This window comes from Oncorhynchus gorbuscha, linkage group LG22 (assembly GCF_021184085.1).
Source record: "Oncorhynchus gorbuscha isolate QuinsamMale2020 ecotype Even-year linkage group LG22, OgorEven_v1.0, whole genome shotgun sequence".
Taxonomy (NCBI): Eukaryota; Metazoa; Chordata; class Actinopteri; order Salmoniformes; family Salmonidae; genus Oncorhynchus; species Oncorhynchus gorbuscha.
In genome coordinates this window covers 41,975,644-41,993,530 of record NC_060194.1, presented here as the reverse complement: position 1 = coordinate 41,993,530, position 17,887 = coordinate 41,975,644, and the positions used below count along the sequence as shown (strand labels likewise).

Here is a 17,887-nt window from a genome sequence, read left to right as displayed (position 1 = left end):
CTACTCATGACCTTGTATGGGTATTTATAAGAAAACATTGCGCTGACGTCATGGAAATTGCTGGCTGGAGGTGCAACATGGCATTAAAACATGTTGGGTGAGAAAGTGGTAAAGAGCTTCCTGGATTGACAGTTGTGGTGAGACAACACAGTAATTCTACAGAGACATAAAAAACAGTGATGCTTGAACACCACAGTCTATCAAGTTGACTCCGTTTATTGTGACAGTAAGACTTGAGTGTAGCACCAACAAAATACCCTATATTCACCTTTCAATCCCCATCGATATACACATTCATGAGCATTCTTATAAAGGCAAAGCTAAAACTACCCACTGTTTGGAAGGTAAAATAATCTAGTTTAATCCCTTTTAAGACGTTGACTAAAAAGCATACATTACACGATAAAAAGTGCTTCTATAAATAAGTATTAAAAATATACAGAGAACATAATTGTTAATACACCAACACACTGCTAATTTACAGCACGTTACAGTCAGTGCTCTAAATTCAAACATGTCATGGGTAGCACTGGTGCTCCCAACTGTAAAAAAAAAAATCAGAGTGCAACGGTTTTTTATAGAGCATATATAGCCTATATTCATTCTATTTACTTCTGAAGCACATGTTGTGCCCTGGAAACGAATATGTTATGCTGTAAATACATTGGTTTATTATAAAAAGATAAAATGTTGATACAAATACTGGTCATGTGGGGAATATAAGGTTTCTACATTATGCAAAAGCACTATTTTCTTATTGAGATGCATTACATTGAAAATGGTACAGTGTCTCTTTAAGGGCGTCAAGTTTGTGATGTCTATATGCAAAATATCTGACATTCATGGTTTTGACTAGAAAGGAGTACGGCCATTACCGGAAGTGGCTTTTTCATAGCAGGTTAGTAGAACTTATGCACCAAGTTAGGAGGGAAAATATGCAGCAAGTTAGGATAAATAACGTGGTTGATTACGATACTTAGGTTAAGGGTATAAAATGGATAGGGTTAGCTCAAATGCTCTCCTAACCTGCTACGTAAAAGTTACTCTAGTTACAACCGTCATTCACTCATTGCTATGATCACAGAGTTTCTAAACTCAAGAGAGGCACAACATTAAAGCCGACTCGACAGACCAGACTGGGGTTTGGGAAATCAATGAGTGGAAAATTCTTCCTTAGTCGTTCATTTTCTCGATTTTCAATCTAGATTCGAGCCAATGTAGCTGAACATGTCATAACCTTGTGAAAGTGACAAACTTACACGTTTTCATTTATATCGAAGGAGTGCCTTTGATTTGACGGAATGCAAATGCACAGTTCAGTGCAACACGACAGACAGTTCGACCCAATGATGTGTGTTTCCGCACATGAGTTTAGCTAGCTAACTTTGCCAGGACATCGCATAACTACATGCATGATCTGGGATTTCTATTGGAGAAGCAGTTTCTTATCATCTTCATACTGAACCTCTTTACTAGAATCACGGATCTCCTGAGAAGCTATCCCTTTACCATTCTCTCTGTGCTCCAAAATTAAAACTGCAGTTCGCACAGCAAAATATTTTGTTCTATTTGCGACCAAATTGGTCGCACTTTAGAGCCCACTATATTATGGGAACACCCTTACGTTTTGGTAATTTACTTCACCTATATCATCTAATTTTAAAATCTACATATTAGTCACACTTGTTAGAAAATGTACAACGTGCAAGTATTTCTGAACTGAACAAAAATAAATATAGTTAACACATTAAATTGTCAGTGCACCGGGTCAATTCACCTCAATACAGCTCTATATTTATAAACGTTTAGTGCAGGGCTCATAAATAATAGTACTTTACTCCGAATTGTCATGTTTCCATAACACACTGATTCATGTTGTCAACAAACAGCTACCGTGAAGAATGTTAAAGTACAGAAAAAGAACAGCGTGGCCAGATATCTAGGGGACGTACAATAGGGTGATTACGGAATGCCCCCTTCCCCCCATACACACACGGTGTAACCAGATTCAGTCAGAGTTATCAGGCGTCGTTATTGTTGTGCTCTATGTGGGTCACCATGTTGGACACCAGTCGCTCTAGCTGCTTTGCCCTCAGCTGGCCTGTCTCCAGGACCTCCTCGTGGTTGGCCTTCTCCTGGCTGTCGTAGTCCATCACAGCCTGGTTGGTGATCAGGGACAGGGCGAACACACGCATCCCACAGTGACGCGCTACAATCACCTCGTGCACCGTACTCATGCCTAGAACAACGAGAACGAGGAGGACAAAAGCAATGCACTAACTGACAATGTAATTCAAAAGTTGCAGAGTTGCATTCTTCATAATTCTGCATGAAATACGGCAAGAGCAAACTACAAGAACAACGGAGTGCTTGCAAAAGTATTGTTATGGCAGTGGACAAAGTTTAGAAGTTTAAATTGTTGCTGGAGTAGAAGATGATTGTAGTAGTGCTGAGGTGTTGTGATAATTTGGTGTAGCTGCTCCAGGACTCACCCACAGCGTCAGCCCCCAGTCTGTTCATCATACGACACTCAGCGATGGTTTCGAACGAGGGCCCGCCCAGGACGCAGTAAACTCCCTCTCTCAGGAAGTCACCAAAGCCAAGCTCCGCCCCCACACCTTGTGCCAGCTGCAGAAGGTCCCTGTCGTACGCATCAGACATGGAGGGGAACCGAACCCCGAACCTAGGAGGAGGAGGTGGTGGTAACTTAACCAAACCCGTTTTCAGGCCCTGATAAACCAGTTGTGGAAAAAGGGTACACGCCTCAAAAACATTACCTAGTAATTACATTTGCTTAATTAAAGTAAAACAGGCATTTTTGGGCGTCGGCACCCTTTTTAATTTGCATTCCGTAATCACTCTATTGTACGTCCTTAACCGTTCCCTATATACAGAACCACACACCTCTCATCATTGGGTCCTGCCAGTGGGTTGTTCCCAGCAAACCCAGGCATGTTGATGTGGTCTTTGATGATCATGATGTCCCCAACCTTGTAGTCCTGATTGAGGCCTCCAGCTGCATTGGTCAGGATGACAGTCTCCACACCCAGCAGCTTGAAAATCCGCATGGGCATTGTGACCTGCAACATTTGGCAATTTAAATGGTAATTGTTTATTATTATTTTTATTTTTTTGACACATGAAGATTAGCTGATGCCGTGGCATCAACTAATGGGGGATCCTAATAACATTCAAATGCACAACCAGCTATACTGTGAAATACGATGTGAAAAATAGAGTTCAGGTAGGCCTCTGCACTTCAGCAAACAAAAGAAAGTAAGAGAGGTGCTCAAAAAGAATGAGAGGAATCCAATACTAGGACTTAAATAACACACAAAAACACTCAGAAAACAGGCAGTGATACATACAGTGCCTTCAGAAAGTATTCATACCCCTTTGACTTATTCAACATTCCTTGACTTATTCAACATTCTTTGACTTATTCAACATTCTTTGACTTATTCAACATTCTTTGACTTATTCAACATTCTTTGACTTATTCAACATTCCTTGACTTATTTAACATTCCTTGACTTATTTAACATTCCTTGACTTATTTAACATTCTTTGACTTATTCAACATTCTTTGACTTATTCAACATTCTTTGACTTATTCAACATTCCTTGACTTATTCAACATTCTTTGACTTATTCAACATTCCTTGACTTATTCAACATTCTTTGACTTATTCAACATTCCTTGACTTATTCAACATTCCTTGACTTATTCAACATTCCTTGACTTATTCAACATTCCTTGACTTATTCAACATTCTTTGACTTATTCAACATTCCTTGACTTATTCAACATTCTTTGACTTATTCAACATTCTTTGACTTATTCAACATTCTTTGACTTATTCAACATTCCTTGACTTATTCAACATTCTTTGACTTATTCAACATTCTTTGACTTATTCAACATTCTTTGACTTATTCAACATTCCTTGACTTATTCAACATTCTTTGACTTATTCAACATTCCTTGACTTATTCAACATTCCTTGACTTATTCAACATTCCTTGACTTATTCAACATTCTTTGACTTATTCAACATTCCTTGACTTATTCAACATTCCTTGACTTATTCAACATTCTTTGACTTATTCAACATTCTTTGACTTATTCAACATTCCTTGACTTATTCAACATTCTTTGACTTATTCAACATTCCTTGACTTATTCAACATTCTTTGACTTATTCAACATTCTTTGACTTATTCAACATTCTTTGACTTATTCAACATTCTTTGACTTATTCAACATTCTTTGACTTATTCAACATTCCTTGACTTATTCAACATTCTTTGACTTATTCAACATTCTTTGACTTATTCAACATTCTTTGACTTATTCAACATTCCTTGACTTATTCAACATTCTTTGACTTATTCAACATTCTTTGACTTATTCAACATTCTTTGACTTATTCAACATTCTTTGACTTATTCAACATTCTTTGACTTATTCAACATTCCTCGACTTATTCAACATTCCTCGACTTATTCAACATTCCTCGACTTATTCAACATTCCTCGACTTATTCAACATTCCTTGACTTATTCAACATTTTGTTGTGATACAGCCTGAATCAAAATGGGTGAAAAAATATCCCACCCATCTACACACAATACCCCATAATGACAAAGTGAAGACATATTTAGCTTTTTTTCTGCAAATTTGGTAAATGAAATACAGAAATATCTTATTTACATAAGTATTCACACCTTTGGCCAAGCACGACTCCCAACACCATCATTAAGTTTGCCGACGACACAACAGTGGTAGGCCTGATCAACGACCACAATGAGACATCCTATAGGGAGGAGGTCAGAGACCTGGCAGTGTGGTGCCAGGACAACAACCTCTCCCTCAACCTGATCAAGACATGGGAGATGATTATGGACTACAGTAAAAGGAGGACCGAGCGCGCCCCCTTTCTCATCGACGGGACTGTAGTGGGGCAGGTTGAGAGCTTCAAGCGGTACCGGAGCGCCAAGTCTAGGTCCGAAAGGCTTCTTAACAGCTTCTACCTCCAAGCCAGAAGACTCCTGAACAGCTTATTAAAATGCTAACTGGACAATTTCATTGACCCCACCCCCCATTTTTACGCTGCTACGACTCTGTTTATTATCTATGCATAGTCACTATACCTCTACGTACATGTACATATTACCTCAATTACCTTGTCTAACCTGTGCCCCCACACATTGACTCAGTACCAGTACCCCCTGTATATAGTCTCCACATTGATTCTGTACCAGTACCCCCTGTATATAGCCTCCACGTTGACTCTGTACCAGTACCCCCTCTATATAGCCTCCACATTAACTCTGTACCAGTACCCCCTGTATATAGTCTCCACATTGACTCTGCCAGTACCCCCTGTATATAGCCTCCACATTGTACAAGTACCCCCTGTATATAGCCTCCACATTGACTCTGTACCAGTACCCCCTGTATATAGCCTCCACATTGACTCTGTACCAGTACCCCCTGTATATAGCCTCCACATTGACTCTGTACCAGTACCCCCTGTATATAGCCTCCACATTGTACCAGTACCCCCTGTATATAGCCTCCACATTGACTCTGTACCAGTACCCCCTGTATATAGCCTCCACATTGACTCTGTACCAGTACCCCCTGTATATAGTCTCCACATTGACTCTGTACCAGTACCCCCTGTATATAGTCTCCACATTGACTCCGTACCAGTACCCCCTGTATATAGCCTCCACATTGACTCTGTACCAGTACCCCTGTATATAGCCTCCACATTGACTCTGTACCAGTACCCCCTGTATATAGCCTCCACATTGACTCTGTACCAGTACCCCCTGTATATAGCCTCCACATTGACTCTGTACCAGTACCCCCTGTATATAGTCTCCACATTGACTCTGTACCAGTACCCCCTGTATATAGCCTCCACATTGACTCTGTACCAGTACCCCCTGTATATAGTCTCCACATTGACTCTGTACCAGTACCCCCTGTATATAGCCTCCACATTGACTCTGTACCAGTACCCCCTGTATATAGCCTCCACATTGACTCTGTACCAGTACCCCCTGTATATAGCCTCCACATTGACTCTGTACCAGTACCCCCTGTATATAGCCTCCACATTGACTCTGTACCAGTACCCCTGTATATAGCCTCCACATTGACTCTGTACCAGTACCCCTGTATATAGCCTCCACATTGACTCTGTACCAGTACCCCTGTATATAGCCTCCACATTGACTCTGTACCAGTACCCCCTGTATATAGTCTCCACATTGACTCTGTACCAGTACCCCCTGTATATAGCCTCCACATTGACTCTGTACCAGTACCCCTGTATATAGCCTCCACATTGACTCTGTACCAGTACCCCCTGTATATAGCCTCCACATTGACTCTGTACCAGTACCCCCTGTATATAGTCTCCACATTGACTCTGTACCAGTACCCCCTGTATATAGCCTCCACATTGACTCTGTACCAGTACCCCCTGTATATAGCCTCCACATTGACTCTGTACCAGTACCCCCTGTATATAGCCTCCACATTGACTCTGTACCAGTACCCCCTGTATATAGTCTCCACATTGACTCTGTACCAGTACCCCTGTATATAGCCTCCACATTGACTCTGTACCAGTACCCCTGTATATAGCCTCCACATTGACTCTGTACCAGTACCCCCTGTATATAGTCTCCACATTGACTCTGTACCAGTACCCCTGTATATAGCCTCCACATTGACTCTGTACCAGTACCCCTGTATATAGTCTCCACATTGACTCTGTACCAGTACCCCTGTATATAGCCTCCACATTGACTCTGTACCAGTACCCCTGTATATAGCCTCCACATTGACTCTGTACCAGTACCCCCTGTATATAGCCTCCACATTGACTCTGTACCAGTACCCCCTGTATATAGCCTCCACATTGACTCTGTACTAGTACCCCCTGTATATAGCCTCCACATTGACTCTGTACCAGTACCCCTGTATATAGCCTCCACATTGACTCTGTACCAGTACCCCCTGTATATAGCCTCCACATTGACTCTGTACCAGTACCCCCTGTATATAGTCTCCACATTGACTCTGTACCAGTACCCCTGTATATAGCCTCCACATTGACTCTGTACCAGTACCCCCTGTATATAGCCTCCACATTGACTCTGTACCAGTACCCCCTGTATATAGCCTCCACATTGACTCTGTACCAGTACCCCCTGTATATAGTCTCCACATTGACTCTGTACCAGTACCCCCTGTATATAGCCTCCACATTGACTCTGTACCAGTACCCCCTGTATATAGCCTCCACATTGACTCTGTACCAGTACCCCCTGTATATAGCCTCCACATTGACTCTGTACCAGTACCCCCTGTATATAGTCTCCACATTGACTCTGTACCAGTACCCCTGTATATAGTCTCCACATTGACTCTGTACCACTACCCCCTGTATATAGTCTCCACATTGACTCTGTACCAGTACCCCTGTATATAGCCTCCACATTGACTCTGTACCAGTACCCCTGTATATAGCCTCCACATTGACTCTGTACCAGTACCCCCTGTATATAGCCTCCACATTGACTCTGTACCAGTACCCCTGTATATAGCCTCCACATTGACTCTGTACCAGTGCCCCTGTATATAGCCTCCACATTGACTCTGTACCAGTACCCCTGTATATAGCCTCCACATTGACTCTGTACCAGTACCCCTGTATATAGCCTCCACATTGACTCTGTACCAGTACCCCCTGTATATAGCCTCCACATTGACTCTGTACCAGTACCCCCTGTATATAGCCTCCACATTGACTCTGTACCAGTACCCCTGTATATAGCCTCCACATTGACTCTGTACCAGTACCCCTGTATATAGCCTCCACATTGACTCTGTACCAGTACCCCTGTATATAGCCTCCACATTGACTCTGTACCAGTACCCCTGTATATAGCCTCCACATTGACTCTGTACCAGTACCCCTGTATATAGTCTCCACATTGACTCTGTACCAGTACCCCCTGTATATAGCCTCCACATTGACTCTGTACCAGTACCCCCTGTATATAGTCTCCACATTGACTCTGTACCAGTACCCCCTGTATATAGCCTCCACATTGACTCTGTACCAGTACCCCTGTATATAGCCTCCACATTGACTCTGTACCAGTACCCCCTGTATATAGCCTCCACATTGACTCTGTACCAGTACCCCCTGTATATAGCCTCCACATTGACTCTGTACCAGTACCCCTGTATATAGCCTCCACATTGACTCTGTACCAGTACCCCTGTATATAGCCTCCACATTGACTCTGTACCAGTACCCCTGTATATAGCCTCCACATTGACTCTGTACCAGTACCCCCTGTATATAGCCTCCACATTGACTCTGTACCAGTACCCCCTGTATATAGCCTCCACATTGACTCTGTACCAGTACCCCCTGTATATAGCCTCCACATTGACTCTGTACCAGTACCCCTGTATATAGCCTCCACATTGACTCTGTACCAGTACCCCTGTATATAGCCTCCACATTGACTCTGTACCAGTACCCCCTGTATATAGCCTCCACATTGACTCTGTACCAGTACCCCTGTATATAGCCTCCACATTGACTCTGTACCAGTACCCCCTGTATATAGCCTCCACATTGACTCTGTACCAGTACCCCCTGTATATAGCCTCCACATTGACTCTGTACCAGTACCCCCTGTATATAGCCTCCACATTGACTCTGTACCAGTACCCCTGTATATAGCCTCCACATTGACTCTGTACCAGTACCCCTGTATATAGCCTCCACATTGACTCTGTACCAGTACCCCTGTATATAGCCTCCACATTGACTCTGTACCAGTACCCCCTGTATATAGTCTCCACATTGACTCTGTACCAGTACCCCCTGTATATAGCCTCCACATTGACTCTGTACCAGTACCCCCTGTATATAGTCTCCACATTGACTCTGTACCAGTACCCCCTGTATATAGCCTCCACATTGACTCTGTACCAGTACCCCTGTCATGTTTGTCATTTATTATCATGTCTTGTCCCTGTGCTCCCCATTCTGTTCGTTTCCCTCTGCTGGTCTTATTGGGTTCTTTCCCTCTTTCTATCCCTCTCTCTCCCCCTCCCCCTCTCACTCTCTCGCTCTCTCTTCTCTCTATCGTTCCGTTCCTGCTCCCAGCTGTTCCTATTCCCCTAATCATCATTTAGTCTTCCCACACCTGTTCCCGATCCTTTCCCCTGATTAGAGTCCCTATTTATTCCTTTGTGTTCCGTTCCTGTCCCGTCGGTTCCTTGTTTAGTATTCACCATGCTGTGATTGCGTTTCGCCCTGTCCTGTCGTGTTTTTGCTGTGATTGTGTATCGCCCTGTCCTGTCGTGTTTTTTGCCTTCATCAGATGCTGCGTGTGAGCAGGTGTCTCTGTCAACTACGGCCTGCGCCTACCCGAAGCGACCTGCAGTCTGTGGCCGCTTCTCCAGTTATTTCCCCTCTACAGACTAGAGGATTTCTGTTATTCCCTGTTTGGACTTAAATAAACTCTGTTTCTGTTAAGTCGCTTTTGGGTCCTCTTTCACCTGCATGACAGAAGGAACCGACCAAGGAATGGACCCAGCGACTTCAGACGCTCGTTACACTGCCGTCAAGATCCAAGGAGCCATGCTCGGCAGACACGAGCAGGAATTGTCTGCTGCTCGCCATGCCGTGGAGAACCTGGCCGCTCAGGTTTCCGACCTCTCTGGACAGTTCCAGAGTCTACGTCTCGTGCCACCTGTTACTTCCTGGCCTGCCGAGCCTCCAGAACCTAGGGTTAATAACCCACCTTGCTACTCCGGGCAGCCCACTGAGTGCCGCTCCTTTCTCACGCAGTGTGAGATTGTGTTCTCTCTCCAACCCAACACATACTCTAGAGAGAGAGCTCGGGTTGCTTACGTCATTTCACTCCTTACTGGCCGGGCTCGAGAATGGGGCACAGCTATCTGGGAGGCAAGGGCTGATTGCTCTAACAAGTTCCAGAACTTTAAAGAGGAGATGATTCGGGTTTTTGACCGTTCAGTTTTTGGTAGGGAGGCTTCTAGGGCCCTGGCTTCCTTATGCCAAGGTGAACGGTCCATAACGGATTATTCTATTGAGTTTCGCACTCTTGCTGCCTCTAGTGAGTGGAACGAGCCGGCGCTGCTCGCTCGTTTTCTGGAGGGACTCCACGCAGTGGTTAAGGATGAGATTCTCTCCCGGGAGGTTCCTTCAGATGTGGACTCTTTGATTGCTCTCGCCATCCGCATAGAACGACGGGTAGATCTTCGTCACCGGGCTCGTGGAAGAGAGCTCGCATCAACGGTGTTTCCCTGCTCCGCATCGCAACCATCTCCCTCTTCTGGCTTTGAGACTGAGCCCATGCAGCTGGGAGGGATTCGCATCTCGACTAAGGAGAGGGAACGGAGGATCACCAACCGCCTGTGCCTCTATTGCGGAGTTGCTGGACATTTTGTTAATTCATGTCCAGTAAGAGGCCAGAGCCCATCAGTAAGCGGAGGGCTACTGGTGAGCGCTACTACTCAGGTCTCTTCATCTAGATCTTGTACTACTATGTCGGTCCATCTACGCTGGACCGGTTCGGTGCTACATGCAGTGCCTTGATTGACTCTGGGGCTGAGGGTTGTTTCATGGACGAAGCATGGGTTCGGAAACATAACATTCCTTTCAGACCGTTAGACAAGCCTACGCCCATGTTTGCCTTAGATGGTAGTCATCTTCCCAGTATCAAATTTGAGACACTACCTTTAACTCTCACAGTATCTGGTAACCACAGTGAGACTATTTCTTTTTGATTTTCCGTTCACCGTTTACACCTGTTGTTTTGGGTCATCCCTGGCTAGTATGTCATAATCCTTCTATTAATTGGTCTAGTAATTCTATCCTATCCTGGAACGTTTCTTGTCATGTGAAGTGTTTAATGTCTGCCATCCCTCCCGTTTCTTCTGTCCCTACTTCTCAGGAGGAACCTGGCGATTTGACAGGAGTGCCGGAGGAATATCATGATCTGCGCACGGTCTTCAGTCGGTCCCGAGCCAACTCCCTTCCTCCTCACCGGTCGTATGATTGTAGTATTGATCTCCTTCCGGGGACCACTCCTCCTCGAGATAGACTATACTCTCTGTCGGCTCCCGAACGTAAGGCTCTCGAGGATTATTTGTCTGTGTCTCTTGACGCCGGTACCATAGTGCCTTCTTCTTCTCCGGCCGGGGCGGGGTTCTTTTTTGTTAAGAAGAAGGACGGTACTCTGCGCCCCTGCGTGGATTATCGAGGGCTGAATGACATAACGGTTAAGAATCGTTATCCGCTTCCCCTTATGTCATCAGCCTTCGAGATTCTGCAGGGAGCCAGGTGCTTTACTAAGTTGGACCTTCGTAACGCTTACCATCTCGTGCGCATCAGAGAGGGGGACGAGTGGAAAACGGCGTTTAACACTCCGTTAGGGCATTTTGAGTACCGGGTTCTGCCGTTCGGTCTCGCCAATGCGCCAGCTGTTTTTCAGGCATTAGTTAATGATGTTCTGAGAGACATGCTGAACATCTTTGTTTTTGTCTATCTTGACGATATCCTGATTTTTTCTCCGTCACTCGAGATTCATGTTCAGCACGTTCGACGTGTTCTACAGCGCCTTTTAGAGAATTGTCTCTACGTAAAGGCTGAGAAGTGCTCTTTTCATGTCTCCTCCGTTACTTTTCTCGGTTCCGTTATTTCCGCTGAAGGCATTCAGATGGATTCCGCTAAGGTCCAAACTGTCAGTGATTGGCCCGTTCCAAGGTCACGTGTCGAGTTGCAGCGCTTTTTAGGTTTCGCTAATTTCTATCGGCGTTTCATTCGTAATTTCGGTCAAGTTGCTGCTCCTCTCACAGCTCTTACTTCTGTCAAGACGTGTTTTAAGTGGTCCGGTTCCGCCCAGGGAGCTTTTGATCTTCTAAAAGAACGTTTTACGTCCGCTCCTATCCTCGTTACTCCTGACGTCACTAGACAATTCATTGTCGAGGTTGACGCTTCAGAGGTAGGCGTGGGAGCCATTCTATCCCAGCGCTTCCAGTCTGACGATAAGGTTCATCCTTGCGCTTATTTTTCTCATCGCCTGTCGCCATCTGAGCGCAACTATGATGTGGGTAACCGTGAACTGCTCGCCATCCGCTTAGCCCTAGGCGAATGGCGACAGTGGTTGGAGGGGGCGACCGTTCCTTTTGTCGTTTGGACAGACCATAAGAACCTTGAGTACATCCGTTCTGCCAAACGACTTAATGCCCGTCAAGCTCGTTGGGCGTTGTTTTTCGCTCGTTTCGAGTTTGTGATTTCTTACCGTCCGGGTAGCAAGAACACCAAGCCTGATGCCTTATCCCGTCTGTTTAGTTCTTCTGTGGCTTCTACTGATCCCGAGGGGATTCTTCCTTATGGGCGTGTTGTCGGGTTAACAGTCTGGGGAATTGAAAGACAGGTTAAGCAAGCACTCACGCACACTGCGTCGCCGCGCGCTTGTCCTAGTAACCTCCTTTTCGTTCCTGTTTCCACTCGTCTGGCTGTTCTTCAGTGGGCTCACTCTGCCAAGTTAGCTGGTCATCCCGGTGTTCGAGGCACTCTTGCGTCTATTCGCCAGCGCTTTTGGTGGCCGACTCAGGAGCGTGACACGCGCCGTTTCGTGGCTGCTTGTTCGGACTGCGCGCAGACTAAGTCGGGTAACTCTCCTCCTGCCGGTCGTCTCAGACCGCTCCCCATTCCTTCTCGACCATGGTCTCACATCGCCTTAGGCTTCACTACCGGTCTGCCTTTGTCTGCGGGGAAGACTGTGAGAGCCGCCAATAAACGCAGGATTAAGAGTCCAAGGTATTGTTGCGGCCAGAGAGTGTGGCTTTCCACTCGCAACCTTCCTCTTACGACAGCTTCTCGTAAGTTGACTCCGCGGTTCATTGGTCCGTTCCGTGTCTCCCAGGTCGTCAATCCTGTCGCTGTGCGACTGCTTCTTCCGCGACATCTTCGTCGCGTCCATCCTGTCTTCCATGTCTCCTGTGTTAAGCCCTTTCTTCGCACCCCCGTTCGTCTTCCCTCCCCCTCCCGTCCTTGTCGAGAGCGCACCTATTTACAAGGTACATAAGATCATGGACATGCGTTCTCGGGGACGGGGTCACCAATACTTAGTGGATTGGGAGGGTTACGGTCCTGAGGAGAGGAGTTGGGTTCCGTCTCGGGACGTGCTGGACCGTTCACTCATCGATGATTTCCTCCGTTGCCGCCAGGATTCCTCCTCGAGTGCGCCAGGAGGCGCTCGGTGAGTGGGGGGTACTGTCATGTTTGTCATTTATTATCATGTCTTGTCCCTGTGCTCCCCATTCTGTTCGTTTCCCTCTGCTGGTCTTATTGGGTTCTTTCCCTCTTTCTATCCCTCTCTCTCCCCCTCCCCTCTCACTCTCTCGCTCTCTCTTCTCTCTATCGTTCCGTTCCTGCTCCCAGCTGTTCCTATTCCCCTAATCATCATTTAGTCTTCCCACACCTGTTCCCGATCCTTTCCCCTGATTAGAGTCCCTATTTATTCCTTTGTGTTCCGTTCCTGTCCCGTCGGTTCCTTGTTTAGTATTCACCATGCTGTGATTGCGTTTCGCCCTGTCCTGTCGTGTTTTTGCTGTGATTGTGTATCGCCCTGTCCTGTCGTGTTTTTTGCCTTCATCAGATGCTGCGTGTGAGCAGGTGTCTCTGTCAACTACGGCCTGCGCCTACCCGAAGCGACCTGCAGTCTGTGGCCGCTTCTCCAGTTATTTCCCCTCTACAGACTAGAGGATTTCTGTTATTCCCTGTTTGGACTTAAATAAACTCTGTTTCTGTTAAGTCGCTTTTGGGTCCTCTTTCACCTGCATGACAACCCCCTGTATATAGCCTCACTACTGTTTATTGTTGCTCCTTAATTGTTATTTTTCATTTTTTTCTTATTTTTTTTATTTTTTACTTCAGTTTATTTTAGTAAATACTTTAACACTTATTTATTAAAACTGCTATGTTGGTTAAGGGTTTGTAAGTAAGCATTTTTAAATTGTGATTTGATTTGATTACAGCAGGGAGTCTTTCTGGGTAAATCTCTAAGAGCTTTGCACACCTGGATTGTACAATATTTGCACATTATTTACAAGCCGATTTAAGTCACAACTGTAACGAGGCCACACACACACATATGTATATATATACTGCTCAAAAAAATTAAGGGAACACTTAAACAACACAATGTAACTCCAAGTCATTCACACTTCTGTGAAATCAAACTGTCCACTTAGGAAGCAACACTGATTGACAATAAATGTCACATGCTGTTGTGCAAATGGAATAGACAACAGGTGGAAATTATAGGCAATTAGCAAGACACCCCCAATAAAGGAGTGGTTCTGCAGGTGGTGACTACAGACCACTTCTCAGTTCCTATGCTTCCTGGCTGATGTTTTGGTCACTTTTGAATGCTGGCGGTGCTTTCACTCTAGTGGTAGCATGAGGTGGAGTCTACAACCCACACAAGTGGCTCAGGTAGTGCAGCTCATCCAGGATGGCACATCAATGCGAGCTGTGGCAAGAAGGTTTGCTGTGTCTGTCAGTGTAGTGTCCAGAGCATGGAGGTGCTATCAAGAGACAGGCTAGTACATCAGGAGATGTGAAGGAGGCTGTAGGAGGGCAACAACCCAGCAGCAGGACCGCTACCTCCGCCTTTGTGCAAGGAGGAGCAGGAGGAGCACTGCCAGAGCCCTGCAAAATGACCTCCAGCAGGCCACAAATGTGCATGTGTCTGCTCAAACGGTCAGAAACAGACTCCATGAGGGTGGTATGAGGGCCCAACATCCACAGGTGGGGGTTGTGCTTACAGCCCAACACCGTGCAGGACGTTTGGCATTTGCCAGAGAACACCAAGATTGGCAAATTCGCCACTGGCGCCCTGTGCTCTTCACACATGAAAGCAGGTTCACACTGAGCACATGTGACAGTCTGGAGACGCCGTGGAGAACGTTCTGCTGCCTGCAACATCCTCCAGCATGACCGGTTTGGCGGTGGGCCAGTCATTCTTTGGGGGGCCGCACAGCTCTCCATGTGTTCGCCAGAGGTACCGAGATGAGATCCTCAGACCCCTTGTGAGACCATATGCTGGTTCGGGTGGCCCTGGGTTCCTCCTAATGCAAGACAATACTAGACCTCCTGTGGCTGGAGTGTGTCAGCAGTTCCTACAAGAGGAAGGCATTGATGCTATGGACTGGCCCGCCCGTTCCCCAGACCTGAATCCAATTGAGCACATCTGGGATATCATGTCTCGCTCCATCCACCAACCACAGACTGTTGCACCACAGACTGTCCAGGAGTTGGGGGATGCTTTAGTCCAGGTCTGGGAGGAGATCCCTCATGAGACCATCTGCCACCTCATCAGGAGCATGCCCAGGCATTGTTGGGAGGTCATACAGGCACGTGGATGCCACACACACTACTGAGCCTCATTTTGACTTGTTTTATGGACATTACACCAAAGTTGGTTTTCCACTTTAATTTTGAGTGTGACTCCAAATCCAGACCTCCATGGGTTGATACATTTGATTTCCATTGATAATTTTTGTGTGATTTTGTTGTCAGCACATTCAACTATGTAAAGAAAAAAGTATTTAATAAGAATATTTCATTCATTCAGATCTAGGATGTGTTATTTTAGTGTTCCCTTTATTTTTTTGAGCAGTGTATATATAAACATCAACAAACCTTATGGATGGGGTATCCCTCATAGAGATGGAATCTTCCCTGCATACAAACACATGCTTTCCCTTTCAGCATGCCAAACACCAACCTGCCAGCGTGACCATGCACTGGAACACACAAAAACCAGTTAGATCAGTACACACAGTGTATTAGAGATTAGAGATACGTATACATACATAACACACATACAAAACTACACACCTGTGCTCTGGGGAAAGTTAGGAATGTCGCTGTATTTAAATGCCATCTGGTCTTTCAGCATTTCTGCCAAGCCTCCCAAGCCTGAGCCACAAACTATCCCCACCAGGGGGCGTATCTCTGTCCGGGACAGGAGCCATTCAGCTGTAGCACTGCACTCCTCAAAGCTGCACCTGAGAGAGAGAGAGAGAGAGAGAGAGAGAGAGAGAGAGAGAGAGAGAGAGAGAGAGAGAGAGAGAGAGAGAGAGAGAGAGAAAAGGGAGGAGAGAGAGAGAGAAAGAGAGAGAGAGAGAAAAGGGAGGAGAGAGAGAAAAGGGAGGAGAGAGAGAAAGCGAGAGAGAGAGGGAGAGAGAGAGAAAAGGGAGGAGAGAGAGAGAGAGAAAGCGAGAGAAAGCGAGAGAGAGAGAGAGAAAGCGAGAGAGAGAGAGAGAGAGGAAAACAAATAGAAATGTAATTGACAGAGAGAGAGAGAGAGAGAGAGAGGAAAACAAATAGAAATGTAATTGACAGAGAGAGAGAGAGGTGGGAAGTGTGTGGGAAAACAGCCTCATGGTAAGAAAACAGTGAGATGGGCATGACCATCTGTGTTCATAGCCCAAATGGCACCCTATGCCTTACATAGTGCACTACTTTTGACCAGAGTCCGGTGAGTCCTTGTCAAAAGTAGTGCATTGTAAAGGGAATAGGGTGCCATTTGGGTCAAATCCTGAGTGTGAGTTAAAGCGGTGGAGGAGAAGGGAATTGGGAAACACAGCTGTGTCTGAAGCAGCCTTTTATTATGTAATATAACATTACAACAAGATTACAACTGAGAACATTTTCCAAGGACTTCCCACACACGCACGCTCTCTCCTATTGTAAATAATCTTCATCTGATTCTGGTTTAACAGTAAAAGGGTACTACCAGCATTCCTAATGTTACCATACCCCATGGCATGTGTAGGTCTAGTAACAGATTCCTTTCATGGGGCTGGGCTACGTGACGAACCAAGCGCGAAGTTACAGCCACATTTTCCATGTTGAGGAATTTCCGCAGCCCAGTAAATGTCTGCAATGGAGTCGAATCCAATTATGCATTAGCCTTCTGGCATGATATAATTGTAGACTTTAGAAATGAAGACACAGTAAAACCCTACACATACCACTATAGACAGATGTTCTTTTAACCATTCATTTAGCGCCCGTCACCTGGTAAAACTGCTCTTCCGAGAAAAAGTGTTGACAAATGAACCTAGGACTGGACCAGAAATAATTATAGTATAGCAGGCTACAGAAGCGCAAAAGACCACGGCTTTCCGTTAAGTACGCACATGAATCTATATTAGTCCACACTCACTCATAACGTTAAACAATTCCATACAGCACCATAAGGTTCACAATTATTATTACCGATGCTTCTGATATCTGAATTCGCAGATATAATGAACAGTGGATATTGTAGGAAAACACTTACCCCACTGTAGATTGTGGATACATGATGATGCTCCTGCAAGTTGCCAAAAATTACTTTTCAAATAAATTATGGACCGACTAACTGACCTGACAAGTTTGGATAAACTCAATGAGACTAAATGTGTGAAACGTTTGTAAAGAGATAAATAGGCCTATTTAAATCATAGCTAACTCAACTCAGTACTGCCGCTTCTAAAAGTTTCGGAAGTTTACTTTGAGGGTATATAAACCTCCGTCCCCTCTACACGAGCCACATCCCTGAGTGACGTATGGTGACAGCTCGCGCTCCTATTGGACTGTCACGCGGGCGTTGTTCGGATGATCATGCCGCATTTGCTGTTCTCTTGGTGATTTCACGACAACTCGGAAACTCGAGCTTCCTATTGGTTCATTCACTTTACAAGTGGGAAACTCGGAGTTTATGCCGTGTTCAATACAACTCGGAAACTCGTAAC

General features: G+C 45.4%; 1 protein-coding gene across 1 annotated transcript; it reads right to left on the bottom strand.

Moving 5' to 3' along the window:
• Positions 1-200: 200 nt before the first annotated feature.
• On the bottom strand, positions 201-17,656 carry LOC124009477 (purine nucleoside phosphorylase-like). The gene is made up of 6 exons (XM_046321295.1): positions 17,434-17,656; positions 15,984-16,153; positions 15,786-15,889; positions 2,905-3,080; positions 2,493-2,683; positions 201-2,239 (listed from the first exon to the last, which is right to left on the bottom strand). The coding sequence occupies exons 1-6, from the start codon at positions 17,454-17,456 to the stop codon at positions 2,022-2,024; spliced, it is 882 nt and encodes a 293-aa protein (XP_046177251.1). The 5' UTR covers positions 17,457-17,656; the 3' UTR covers positions 201-2,021.
• Between the last annotated feature and the right edge of the window lie 231 nt (positions 17,657-17,887).